The sequence below is a fragment of the Aptenodytes patagonicus genome, chromosome 11 (genome assembly GCF_965638725.1).
Source record: "Aptenodytes patagonicus chromosome 11, bAptPat1.pri.cur, whole genome shotgun sequence".
Taxonomy (NCBI): domain Eukaryota; kingdom Metazoa; phylum Chordata; class Aves; order Sphenisciformes; family Spheniscidae; genus Aptenodytes; species Aptenodytes patagonicus.
Window position 1 is genome coordinate 11,366,793 of NC_134959.1, and position 12,488 is coordinate 11,379,280.

General features: G+C 44.1%; 1 protein-coding gene across 5 annotated transcripts in view; it reads right to left on the reverse strand.

Moving 5' to 3' along the window:
• The window catches only part of KCTD15 (potassium channel tetramerization domain containing 15), a 230,773-nt gene that overhangs the window by 19,885 nt on the left and 198,400 nt on the right, over window positions 1-12,488 (reverse strand). The window contains exon 1 of one of the 5 annotated variants that reach the window (XM_076349149.1): window positions 9,986-10,022. The exons of the other annotated variants lie outside the window; for them this stretch is intronic. Within the exon in view, the coding sequence (XP_076205264.1) occupies window positions 9,986-10,014 (29 nt within the window). The 5' untranslated portion in view covers window positions 10,015-10,022. Of the gene's footprint in view, window positions 1-9,985; window positions 10,023-12,488 lie in introns of those variants that run through there. 5 annotated transcript variants of the gene reach the window in all.

Below are 12,488 nucleotides of genomic sequence, written 5' to 3' on the forward strand. Positions count from 1 at the left end.
AAGTCCCCACTGAATTCAGCTAAAAACCTTTCTGCCCTCTTAAGCAAGCTCCAGGTTTTACTGCCTGCTCTCGTGTCCGTGTCATCATTCAGCTAGTCTGAGTTACTTATGAGAATAAGAAAATGCTCCCCTAAACCCTAATTATAATACATTTACTGTTTTCCTTCAACCTCTAGCTTTTCAACGGTATAGAAAACACCATCCAGCTCACGCTGCAACGTTTAATTTATATAATCCCAAGGTTCGGTAAGCCTCCAGTAATGCACATTATTTTCTTTTTCATTGTTATTTTAGGGCTGTTTGCCTGAGACAGTTAAATATATTGCTTTGTACAGTGTTAAATTTTATTCCAGGAACTAGACAGTTAATTTATTTCCTTAGACATGCACATGAGCCAGTGTGCTGTGCTGGGTTAGACTGAAAGCAGAGGAAACACTGAGAGAGCAGCTTAAGGTTCCGTACGGTACATTTATTGAGTACATTTGCATGCCTATTGAAAGTTTTGAGATCTTACACCTAAACAAGCTGGGCTGTGGCTTAAACCTCCTCCCCTTCGCTGCCCTTTCTCTGTGAAGTCTGCTAAGCAACACGCCGGCTGCTGTTCAGCTCTGCCGCATGTATGGGGGAAGGTTTGCCAACGACAGGGCACAGGGAAGACAGGGTACAAAATTTTAATGGGTCGCTCTTTAATGTAGTGAAGCATTTTTTTGGTAATGAAAACAAAACATGAATTTTGAGGCCTTTGTAGAGTGCCCTCAGCTGTATTTCTTCACCAGCGAAATTAGTGCTGGGGAAAGAAACTTGCAGAGTGTTGAAAGACTTAACTGCCACCCCAAAAACAGTGTGATGAATAGCTCAGGGATTTATTTGACGTTTTAGGGGGCTGCTATGTTCCAAGAACCAACTTCACTGCAGCATGTTGTAACACTGCGTGCGGAAAGCACTCCTGCTTCTCACTACTATAAACCGTACCTGTAGGAAGTCCATCAGAAAACGTAACGCTCTGAGAGCACAAAGTGAACTCAAATGGCAGCTTTGAAAGGAAAATTCGCCTGACAGGGTTACTCATCATGTGTGAAGCCATGGAAAAGAGCACAGTGACCAGGGGCAGCTCCACAAGCCCCACCGGGACCTAATGTGCTCAGCGAATGGGTCTTGGGTGGCCAGAACAAAACGCCACGCACAGAAGTGTGGAAGAAAAATGCGCACAGGCTGTCAGAGAGCCAGGAAGTCAGCAAGTGCAAGGCGATGGGAATGGTTTTGCACTGTGTAAACTTGTTGATGTTCAATCAGAAATTAGGTACCAGTCTGGCTGGCAGCCTTAGGAAGCTGCTCCCTCCAGCGTCCCGCCATGTGATGTGAGTTAAAGTCATGGGGAGTGGCTGCAGCTCTCAGATCAGGCAGTGGTCACCCTGAAAATGGTTGTTTTTATGAGCAGTCATGGTGCCCAGTACTGTACTGGTGGACAAGTTGGGTAATGGCATTTTCAGGATGCACTTCTGGCACGTGGGAATGGTGCTTCTAGTGATGTTTGTGAAGAGGTGGAAGGCACAGGAAAACAGAAATGAGGCAAAAAGAAGTGCACTTGGATCCTACAGTGATGGGTGAGTCTGAGCAATGACCACTTCTTCAGCATTCCCACCTTTTGCAAGAGATGCTTCACTTACCCATTTAAAAACACTCTTAAAATTTCTGTACAAGATACAATTTCCAGACAGGGAGCAGACTGAACCAGGACCAATCCAAGTAGTTGCAAGCCTAAGGATGGCAAGCTTGCCTTTCCATTGCCTCCACCTCCCTGACCAGGTCCCGCTATGCTCATACCATCTTCCCAGTGCATGGCTCTTCCCAGCCGTCTGTTTCTCCTCCTCAGTTGCTCCTGCCCTCCTGGCAATGTGCTCTTCCCTACTGCCCGGCCACCACTCCAGTGCTGCCCACCTCAACCCTCGCAGGGCCCCTGCTCCCAGCCACTGCTGCATCATGTCCCCACGGAGCAGAGCCACAACAGGGCTGGCATCAGTCCTCCAGCTTAGCGGGTCTCGCTGGCACCTTGAGCCCCGGCTGGATGCTCTTCCCTGCTCTTCCCAACATCCAGAACACAACCTGTTGATCCTACTTCTACAATTTCTTTGTGCTTCTGTTGTTTCTGCTGAAGGCTTTTACATTTTCAATAATGTTTCGCCAAAACGCTAAGGGGCAAGTTTCTAGCTTTGTACCGATTTTACTACGATATTAAGATCTCCTTTTATTAGATTAAAAACAAACAATGCAGCCAGCCAACCCACAAGGACAAGAGCGCCAGTAAATTCTTTTCTTAGTTTCTTGGGCAGGGGAGGAAGCCGCGTGCTGTGTGCTACAGACAGACAGCTATCAGACAGCTGCTGCTATCCACACCCCCCCGTAACACTTGCAACCAATTTTCCACCATGCAAGGTCCCTGCAGCGCCTGTTCAGATGGGAGAACGGAGGGGGCCTGCAGGGCAGTGACTCCAGCCCCCAACCTCGTGGCACACCATCTCTTTCATAAACTTACCCAACTCCATCTTAGAAGCAGCCAGGGCTTTTTGCACCCCAGCTCCTTCTGGAGCACTGTTGGTCTTCCTGAGATCATCACTGAGCACAGCCACAACTCTGCACATTACACACCTGCTGTTGGGAGGTTTAACAGCACACTGGGACAGGAGAGTCTGGAGGGGTGTGCCTTCTGGTTTGGGGCCAGGTTAGCCATTTTCTTGACAGTTCTCTTTTTGAACAGGAAACTGAAGTTCATTCTTAATAAATCTGGTCCCAGAGGCTTTAAGAGGAGCACCAAGTATTGTGGGACCTGTGGGACAGCCAGCAGCTGGGGTTGCGGCAAGCACTAGCAGAGCCCTCCACTCCTGAGCCCCACTGCCCAGCCAGCGCAGCGACGCCGCTTAAGTAAAACTATCACAACATTGCACTAAAAGTATTAATTTAAGTAATTACGTGATTAATATTTAACTGTTCAGTGATATTTTTGTCATTCATAATTTAGTTGTTTACATTTATTAAAAATTTATTCTGTAGACAGTTTTTCTGCCCAATGTCAAATCAGCTGGGAGTGCACATTTCAGCAAACTGTCATTAAAATGTGTCTCTCTCCGAATTTTATGGGAGGAGAGGGGAAGAAGAGAGAAACACCTGACCGTGAGTCCTGCAAGCATGTGGGGCTGTGCTCCACTCGGTGCCCTCTGCTATACCTGCCACTCTTCCATTCACCCTCCTGGTCCACTCAGTGCAAATGCACAGCGAAGCCAACACGAGCTCTGCCGCTCTCCCTCCATTTTATATGGCGGCTGTCAGTTGTACTTGGCTGTTGGGCCTTGCTGGGGAGCTGGAGGAGGAGGCGGCAGCTGCTCTGGGAAATGCCACAGAGAGGAGGAAGAGGGTTGTTTAGAGCTGGGACACTGAGCATGACCTGAAACTGCCCCGCGGGACACGTTAGCAAAGCATCCCAGGTGTATTAGCAGAGTCCAGTCATTGCTGCTGAGCACACATCAGCACTGCTTATCTCAAATATTTGCTCAAGGTGGGTAGGATAGATATTGTTATCTGCTTGGAAGAGAAAAAATGCTGTGAATTGGAGCAGAGGTGCTTGAGAGACTGGAGCACCTTACACTGTCTGGCACTGCTGCCCTCGTAGCTACGTCTGTTATAAGTAAGTCTGTTACTTGTCCCATCACAAGAAAGTAACTGCTGGAAGAGAGAAGCTGAAAGCCTCTAGAACAGCTGCACCCTACCCAATGCCAGCGTGCCAGGAGCTGGCTCTCTGCTGGCATATTACATCCCAGCTGCAGCAGCACAGTCTGGGGTGGGCAGTGGACAGTGCTGCTGGATCTTTACAGTAGTGTTTTTCATACTTCCATTATTTTTACTGTAAAACCGATTGAGTTTGCGCACAAATTCCCAGCAAAGCAAACTGTAATGGAGAAAGCACCTGCAGCTGCTTTCCCCAGGGAGGTATGTTAAAACACCCAACCCATCTAAAAAGCAGGCAGGGCTGGGAGAGGAGAACAGGGATAACCCAGCTGAGCAGCAAATGGGTGTCTTCTGCCTTCTGGCCTGATGGTAGTTATGAGGGAGAGACGTTAAAACGTTGTCTCGGCCAGGACACATGCTCACTCATGCCCTGTACAGCGAGGAACGTAGCTAAAGGTTGCATCTGGCTGCAGTAGGTTTTCTGATCTGCCTCAATTTAAAACGTCAGCTATAATTAGCGTGAAAGTCTATAAACAAAGCTCTGTTGTATGGTTATACCATACCTTCACACCCTGCTACCTGATCAGTGATTTTAAGCCCTTCTCCCATTATGGGAAAATAGCACTAAGGAGAGGCACTGTCTACAGTGCGGGTCTGTGCACACACAACCTGGCTGCGGTACGGTGCAGAAACTCTGTGCAGGCTTCGCCCTTACGGCTCTGCCACAGTTTCCATTTTAATCAAAGATAACATCTTGACCACCTCAGATTGCTTCAGGTGTACGCTTGGCTTGGAGGGTGTTTCAGCTGGGGAGAATTTTGTTTTAAGCATCTTTTAAATCTTTTATTCATACAGTGATGGGAAAAAGTGGTGGTGGGGGCAGAGTCTGAGTCTTAAATTGGGAGTACAAACTGATGCTCTGCAAATTATGAAATCCAAGCAGCCACGTGTGCTTTGGGACCTGTTTACGTGCCTGAAGACACAGAGAGGTGTCCCAAAGGGGGTTTCTGGCACAAGTAAGCCCAGATCAGGTACTGGCTTCCAGTCCCAAATGGAGTGCAAGCATCAAGCCTGCAGTGTTAGGCAGGTCACTGCTCCGCGCGTGCTTGAGCCACCCTGACCACTGACTCCTCCTCCCACCACTCCTACAAGACCAGGATCAGCACCCGTGTTTCAGCAGGGCAGCCTCAGACGCCAGTGTCTACAGGCACTGCCTGGCCCCATGCAGGCATTGCTCAGCCCTGGACCCTTCAATCCTGATGGCACAAGTGAGCGACCACAGATATTCAAGTACAAAACTGACCTGCGAAAACCAAATGGAGATACTAAAGCCTGTAACCCCAAAACCCCTCTCTCAATTTTTAACAAGAGCATCAAGTAGTACAGTCCGATTTCAGCAAAGGGATGGAGGAGGTAACTCACAAGGTAACCGGTTTATCCAACTCCAATTCCTATAACCTTCTGTTCCTGCCTTCCAACGCTGATCCTGGAATGCCATAGGAGTTTTTTGAGCCATATGCTCGCTTTGCAGTGCTTTTGAAGGATATTACACTCATTAACTATTAAGCACCTGAAGGAACTGCAGGATCTATTACCTAGATTTAATACTTCATATTTTGCTGTTCAGGCTAGAATATCTATTTTTGCAATAGATCAGAGCTAGTCTATATAGTATCAACATGTATTTTTAAAAGTCAATAATCCAGAAAGAACATTATCATCTACCATGCAGAATCATTCTTAGGAAGTTCTGGAAGGATTTTTTTCCTTCTTTTTATACCATCACTAAAAAGCAAAATTAAATATGTAATGGATTTTGTAGTTAAAACAAAAGCATGGACAATTATGTTTTCAGTTCTCTGTTACTATCAATTAAAGTCTGCTGAAGCAACAGGTAACAAAATCCACTGAAGTGGAAATTACCTATTATTTTTGAAATACCACAAAGCATTCATGGCAAAGATAAAAGATCCTACAGCTCTTTCTCTTCCACCTGTTGCTAACAGCCTATCTCCACACTTAGGACACTCTGGCGGATGACTTTGATATATAATTTCATGGAAATATATATGTATTTTTAGATTTTGATACATGACACTTATTTTTTAATTTGTAGAGACAGTATTGCCTATACATAAATTAGCAGTTAAGACAAGAAACTGGAAACACTAACCCCAGGTAGAGAAGCCAGTGTCTTTTCCTGCATTAAAAAATTCTCTTGGTAGTCAAGAGCCACCCTGGTCCTGCATCCGTGCGGCCAAGCATCCCATCAGGTCTTGAGGGAGGAGGAAGAGGAGTGGTCAAAAAATTACAACGAGCAGACCAGCAACTAAGGGAACTGAGGCTCACATGAGCTTTCCTTTCCAGGCTTTTCATTCCCACCAGGTTTACAAGGGTATTAACCCTAAGCCCTTCACCTCATTGGGATACTGGGATTAGGCCCATCAGCACTGGTCACTCATCCCAGATTTATCAGCAGTGTGTTTGCTCCCCAGGGCGCTGCTTCTGCTACCCATCTCGTGGGGAGTCAACCGCTCAGGAGCAAAGCACTGCTTAGCTATGAGTAACGGTGGCAGAATCCAGCCCTCTGTCAGGTGAATGATTTTATTTTGCCTTATTAAAGTAGTGTTTGTATACTTTAGTGTGTATTTTAACAGCTATAAAAAGACTTCACTAAACAGTTTCTAATATGTTAATCGCTGTATTACAAATCCTTTCATTGCATTCGGGGTATAACCACATTTATAGGCAGGATAAGTAGACACATACAGACAGAACTGCATTCATTCGCTACACACATCAGTATCCCACCACATTTATTTAAGTCGTCAGTCACAAAATGCGTTTGCTGTGCTTTACAAGAAAAAAATGTAACTTTCAAATACAGGTACAATTTGCATTTTCCATTAAAAGTTCCCTACGTGCCACTGACATGGCTTGTTCATCCTTTGTAACAGGGACAGTGACAAACAGCCTCCCATTATTTTTTGATGCTTAACCATACCATTTTTGCATTCATTTGGTCTGGCTGAGCTACTCTGGAGTAACCATGACCAGAACAGAGGCCTTGACCATGGCAGGTGTGCAGATGCACGGCAGCCCAATGCAAGCAGAGAGGCTGCAGTTACTGTAGTTCAAGATAGGCCAGTTCTGCCACCCCTATTCCTAACAAGCAGTAACTACTTGGGGAGAGTGAGAAGGGCAGAGTCTGGCTGACTTACATATTTTTCATAAAAGTAACCAAATAATATTACAATATAATATGAACCCTCAAAACACAGAACTTGTTAGCAGTAGGAGCTAAATATTATCCTTTCAGTGAAACATGCCAAAGTACAGGTAACCACAGAAGTTCATACACTGTAGGTAATACCTATCTATTTGGAAATTCCTCTCTACATTTTAAATTGTGGACTTACATTTGAAGTTAAAGAAGCACGTGTTAGCTGGATTTCCAGTACTATCATTTTTTCCAGTATAAAGTTCAGGTTACTTTTACTCTTCTTGTGTCTTTTACTTCACTCTAACTGAACTTTTGTCTAAGCAGTTGGTGAAGATTAAAAATATTAATACAAATCTATATTGCCAGAAGTATCCTATTTTTATTATGCCATTGTTGCTGCTGCTCTGATTTGAGCCCTGCGAGGATTCTTGGCCTTTCATGTTTTCTCAACAGAGAAGTTACACTAAATTTTGGCCATGAAAATCAATGGAAGAACAAAAATTCTTCAATATAAAACAAACTCCTAAACTAGCATCTTAGTTTCCCAAAGCATTCCCTAGTTTCCCAAAGGTCCCAATCCTGCAAGAACTACATTTCAGCTCAAACTCTGTGGGAGTTGCAGGCACTCAACAGAATTAAGTTGTTAATACATGAGAAGATGCACAATTCAAATAAAACATTCCTGCCTATACAAGCCTTTTCTTGCTATTCCTTTAACCATCCCTTCCACCTAAATCATGGTGCTATGAGGGCCCTGGTAACAGGGTTGCACCAAATGCCAGCTCTCTTTCACCTCACCTACTTGCTGTAACTTCAAGTGGGAGCTAACTCAGTATTTTCACTAAGTTTTTCAAATCTGACTAGATGTGGACATTACTTCCATTAACATCACCGTTGTATAACTGGGCATGCTGGGAGGTTGGAAAACATGCAAATACTAGTTTTATTTTAATATAAATGGGCTAAATCCTCGCTCATTGAAGTAAAGAGCGAAACTCCCACTGGGACTCGGTGAAGGCAGGGAAAATTTCAAATGTAACTCATTTACTTTTCAGGGTGCAAGTCTGGCCCTCTGCATCTTTTGCATGTGTGGGTGCTGTGAAACCCGTACGTTTCAGTACACAGCAGGCGAAAGAGGGATGGATACTCAAGGGCTGCATAACCTTTTATAAAGTGTAAATGGTGACAGCTAACACATTCACTTTGGTACCTGCTGCTCATGCAAACAGCTAGAATATTTAATCTGCTCGAGCCACAGCTCTTTACTTCTCATCCCAGACAAACGAAAGCTAAGCAGATCCACAGGAAAAAGTTCCCTGGTGTGGGCTGCCCAGGACTCTGCAGCACCGCACAGTCTGGGATGAGCAGGAACATCAGGCGACCCTCAGTACCCACGCCTGCCTCCGCTGCATCGGGACGCTCTCCATTGCTGTGAACAGGAATGATACCAGCCTCTCTGGGTAGTGATAAATTAGCTTTCTGCTTAAAAGAAACTGCCCACGCTGCTTGGGCAGTTGGTTGGTATGCTGATTCACTAAACTAGTAAAACTTTTCTATTGCTGAGAATGATAATACGGAAAAAAACAGCTTATCTTACATTCTTCCTCTATTTGCTTTTCCTGCAGCCCATCCTTCTGTCCTCCAGTGGGTAAACTACGCCAATTTTGCCCAGTCCCAGAATGCAATACTGCTGCAATTATACTACTGTACACCACCAGTACAGCTCACACCACCACTCACTCTGGCACAAAGACATTGCGGGGAGTTATAGGCAGACTATAACTGCTTATAATTCTCTACAAGCACGTATGTGATTGGGAAGTTGCATCCAGTTCTCTCTATCCATATTTTTGTTATCACACTTAAAATGTTGAATGAATGATGCTCCTGTTTATTCTTACATTTGTTTAAGCTGTACCCAACGTATTTTTCCTGGCTGTTCACTTAAAGAAACTGAACACATCAAGAAAGATTTGTTAAAAAGCTATTTTGAAAGGAAAACAGCCACCAAAGCCCTTATAACCACACCAAGTAGGAAGGCCTGTGTAATAGTTTTTGCTGGTGAGCCCGAGCCGTTGACAGATGAAAGGCAGAACCGAAGAAGAATTTCCAGTAAGTTTTTTGTTACTGCAGCTGGTTAAGAGCAGGGACAGAGAGGAGGTGACCTGCTGACATGTCTGCTGGGAAGAGCACGGTTCTGCAGCCACATTCCCAAAAAAGGGGGGAGGGAGCCCTTGTCTACGGGCTATGGAGAGGGAACCCGTACCTGGGAAGGAGACAGCAATACACCTGCTGCACAGCAAATGCTCACCCTGCGGAATTAAGCTTCGCAAAAACTTTAAAATAATAAGAAAACCAGTAACTGTTGGACTCTGATGAGGTACTGAAAGCTGAACCTGGCCTTTTTATGTGACTGCAAGAGATTCACTCTTAAATACAATACTATGGTCATGGGTTTGATTCTGGTCCCAGTGAAGTCAAGGCCAAAACATCCTTTGCTTTAATTGAAAGCAGAAGCAGGCCCCCACTTTAACCCACACATCTGCAAACAGAATATAACTGGATGTGAACAGAAGAGGTAATATGTTTGGAACTGCTTACAAATCCATGTGTGACTTTTTTTCCCCTCTGTAAGATTAAAAAGTGGTCATTGAATTTTTTTCCTCATTCAACAGCAGTGTGAAGTACTACTGGCCCAAATTCAACCCTCACTCCCTCCCAGACAACCCCAGCACAAGCAGAGGACCCAATTTCTCTATTGTCATCTACTGGTTCCCATGGAGTTCCACTAGCCAAATTTGTCCGTGAAATTGTATGTAAGTTTTGCAACGGCAGAATTTAGGCAGTGGTCTCCTGGAAGGCACACCACATTCCCCAAATGCCAAAGCTTCAGCCTTTGGTGTCAATTGTACTGGTACAACTTGTTGGCATAACACAGTATGACACCAAAGAGGTTAAAAAGAGTCCCTGGTTTTCATTGTCTGCTTTCTCAAGAGAGAGATTTGCTGCTGCAAAAGCTTCTACCAGATCTAAACGGATTACCTGCAGCACTGGTAGCATCTGCACTCCATTAGGAGAGAGGCGTAACGGGAGCCTGCCTTTTGGACTGGGATTCCTTCAGCGTTTCAGCTTTACGGTGCAAATCTCAGTTTCCAATGCTTGCCAACTGATCCCTTCCGAGTCTGACCAAGAGTAACGGTGCAAATGCTGCATAACAGCTTCCCAGCATCCACGTGCAGGACTCCTTTCAGGTTTTGCTTTATGTGGTCCTCAGCAGATAAAAAAGCAATTTTAGCCTTTAAACGCACACCATACTGCAGTAGAGTGAAATCAACACATTACAGGTGAACTTCGGAACACCTCTGCTCAGCCTATCTGTCCTGGTGCCCAGGTCTGATAGGCAGGCAGTCGTCACAGTGACTGCATCAATCGTGCAGGACTGCAATCGTGCACACATGTGAAGCTAATAGCCATCCTGCCTGGCAGAGTTTCAAGTGAGAGCAGATCAGGCAAAAACAAAACACAAACCCCTCTACAATGTTTACAGGTGTCATTTCTTTTTTAAGCATCAAAAGATTGAAGTACATGCTAATCACAGCAGATGAAGTGAAGGAGTAGGCAGTTTGGTGGACAGATCATGGAGACATGAGTTTATAACTCTAGAGTTTAATTCCAGCTCTGCAGCTTCTCCCAGCTATCAAATTGGGTTAGGAGAGCCACCAACCTGGTGTAACTCTGTATCAATGGAGTTATATCAGGGATGAGAGTGATTGACAATACTTATCTGGTTCAGTCACCAGATTGGGCATTTAATGTCAGCACAGCACAAGGATACAAGCTGATGTGTTGCAAGGACTAGGTATACTCATCAATTCATTACATTTCATGTAACAGAGAAACTTGGCGAAGTCAATGTGGCTAGCAGCAGCATGGGGCACGACCTGTGTCAGCTGCAGCCTGGCATCCTCCACACCATCTTGTTACTCTGTGCTCAAGAGATCTAGCCTCCCTTATGCTTTCACATATGAATCCTGTGTTTGCATGCCTGCGTATTATTTCTATTTAAATATGCACTTTGTTCTTAAAGATTTTATTAACCCATGAATAGATTAATTCTGATTTCAGTTATACAAGTACAAATTTGGAGTAACTCCTTCAAAACCAGTGGAGTCTCTTTGGGAAGGCCATCTGACCAGGAAAGGTACATGCACGCACGTGGTAAGTGCATGATGCCTTGTCTTCATTTGCCTGTTGGTTTTACACCTTCAGATGTTTTTGAGACTGAGTACTGTGGATACCCAGCAGAAGCATCTTAACTACAATGTTCAGGTTCTTGTAACTCCTCTCCACACATCACAGAGGTCAACAGAGTTACACTAGGGATTATTTTGGCCAGGTTTATTATTAGGGCAGTTTTCTAAAAGAATAGTGCTTATTTGTTTCCATTTAAGCTTATGGTAAAACTCTCATTGACTTCACTGAAAGAGAAATTTGGCTCAATGTACCAATATCCAAACCACTTCCATTTATTTCAGTGAAAGTAGGCAAGGAATTAATAAAGTCCAATGTATTTTTAAATCTTAGATTTCATAAATGATCACAAGCATGTAGGTCACAATATATACACAGAACGACACCTACAACAACCACCAGTGGGATCATTAAAATAATTTAGGCCTAGAGACAAATTAATTTCATAACATGTTCCTTACAAAACAGATACCCCTTTGCTTCATAATCTAGGGAGTCTGTTTTATAAACTTCCTAAGTAGTTCATGAAATATCCCCCTAAGCAGACCAGGTCTACTATGCCATTGCAGGGTCTTTATAAATCAGAAGTTTATAAATCAAAAGACAAACACCAGTGACGTGTATTCAAAGACCAAATATGAAGAGGTAACACCTCATCTGCTCCAGTGGTGTGGTGGTTAGCTGTGACTAAATTAGCACACGAAGAAGTAATCAATAAAGGAGATTCCCCTTTGCTTTAAGTATAAAGTGGCTACAACTGTGCAGGTGCAGTACTTTATATCATGCTCATCAGCAGGAAAACACTAGCAGTGCATAAAAGGAGGAGACAGGTTGCTTCCACAGCAGCCTATGGGAGTGGTTTCTCAAAATATGCTGCTAATGCTTTTTATGTTACTGCCCTGAAAATGACTGCTGAAAAAATACTTAAATTGTGCTGCTGGCACCAAAGTGCCCTGTCAGGTGAGTGGCAAGCAAAAGAAGCAATGAAAGAAATGACAAAGTACTTGACCAGCTAACCTCAGAAACTGCTATAAATATAGAGTGCTAAAAAAAAAAAAAAAAGTTGAATTTTTGGTTTCCTTGTCTGCTGGATTATCTTTGTGAGTTTTAATAAACCAGACTAGTTTTCAACCCATTGTAAGCAGCAACAGTGGGAATTACTAATGTGCCAAGTGTAACCTGGCTACAGTCATGTTATCATTGCAGAAGAAAGGAAGAGCAGAAAAAGAAACAAGGTCAGCTGAGTCTTGCACTGAAGGTACTGGAGATGCTGTTCAACATTCATCTTCTGGAC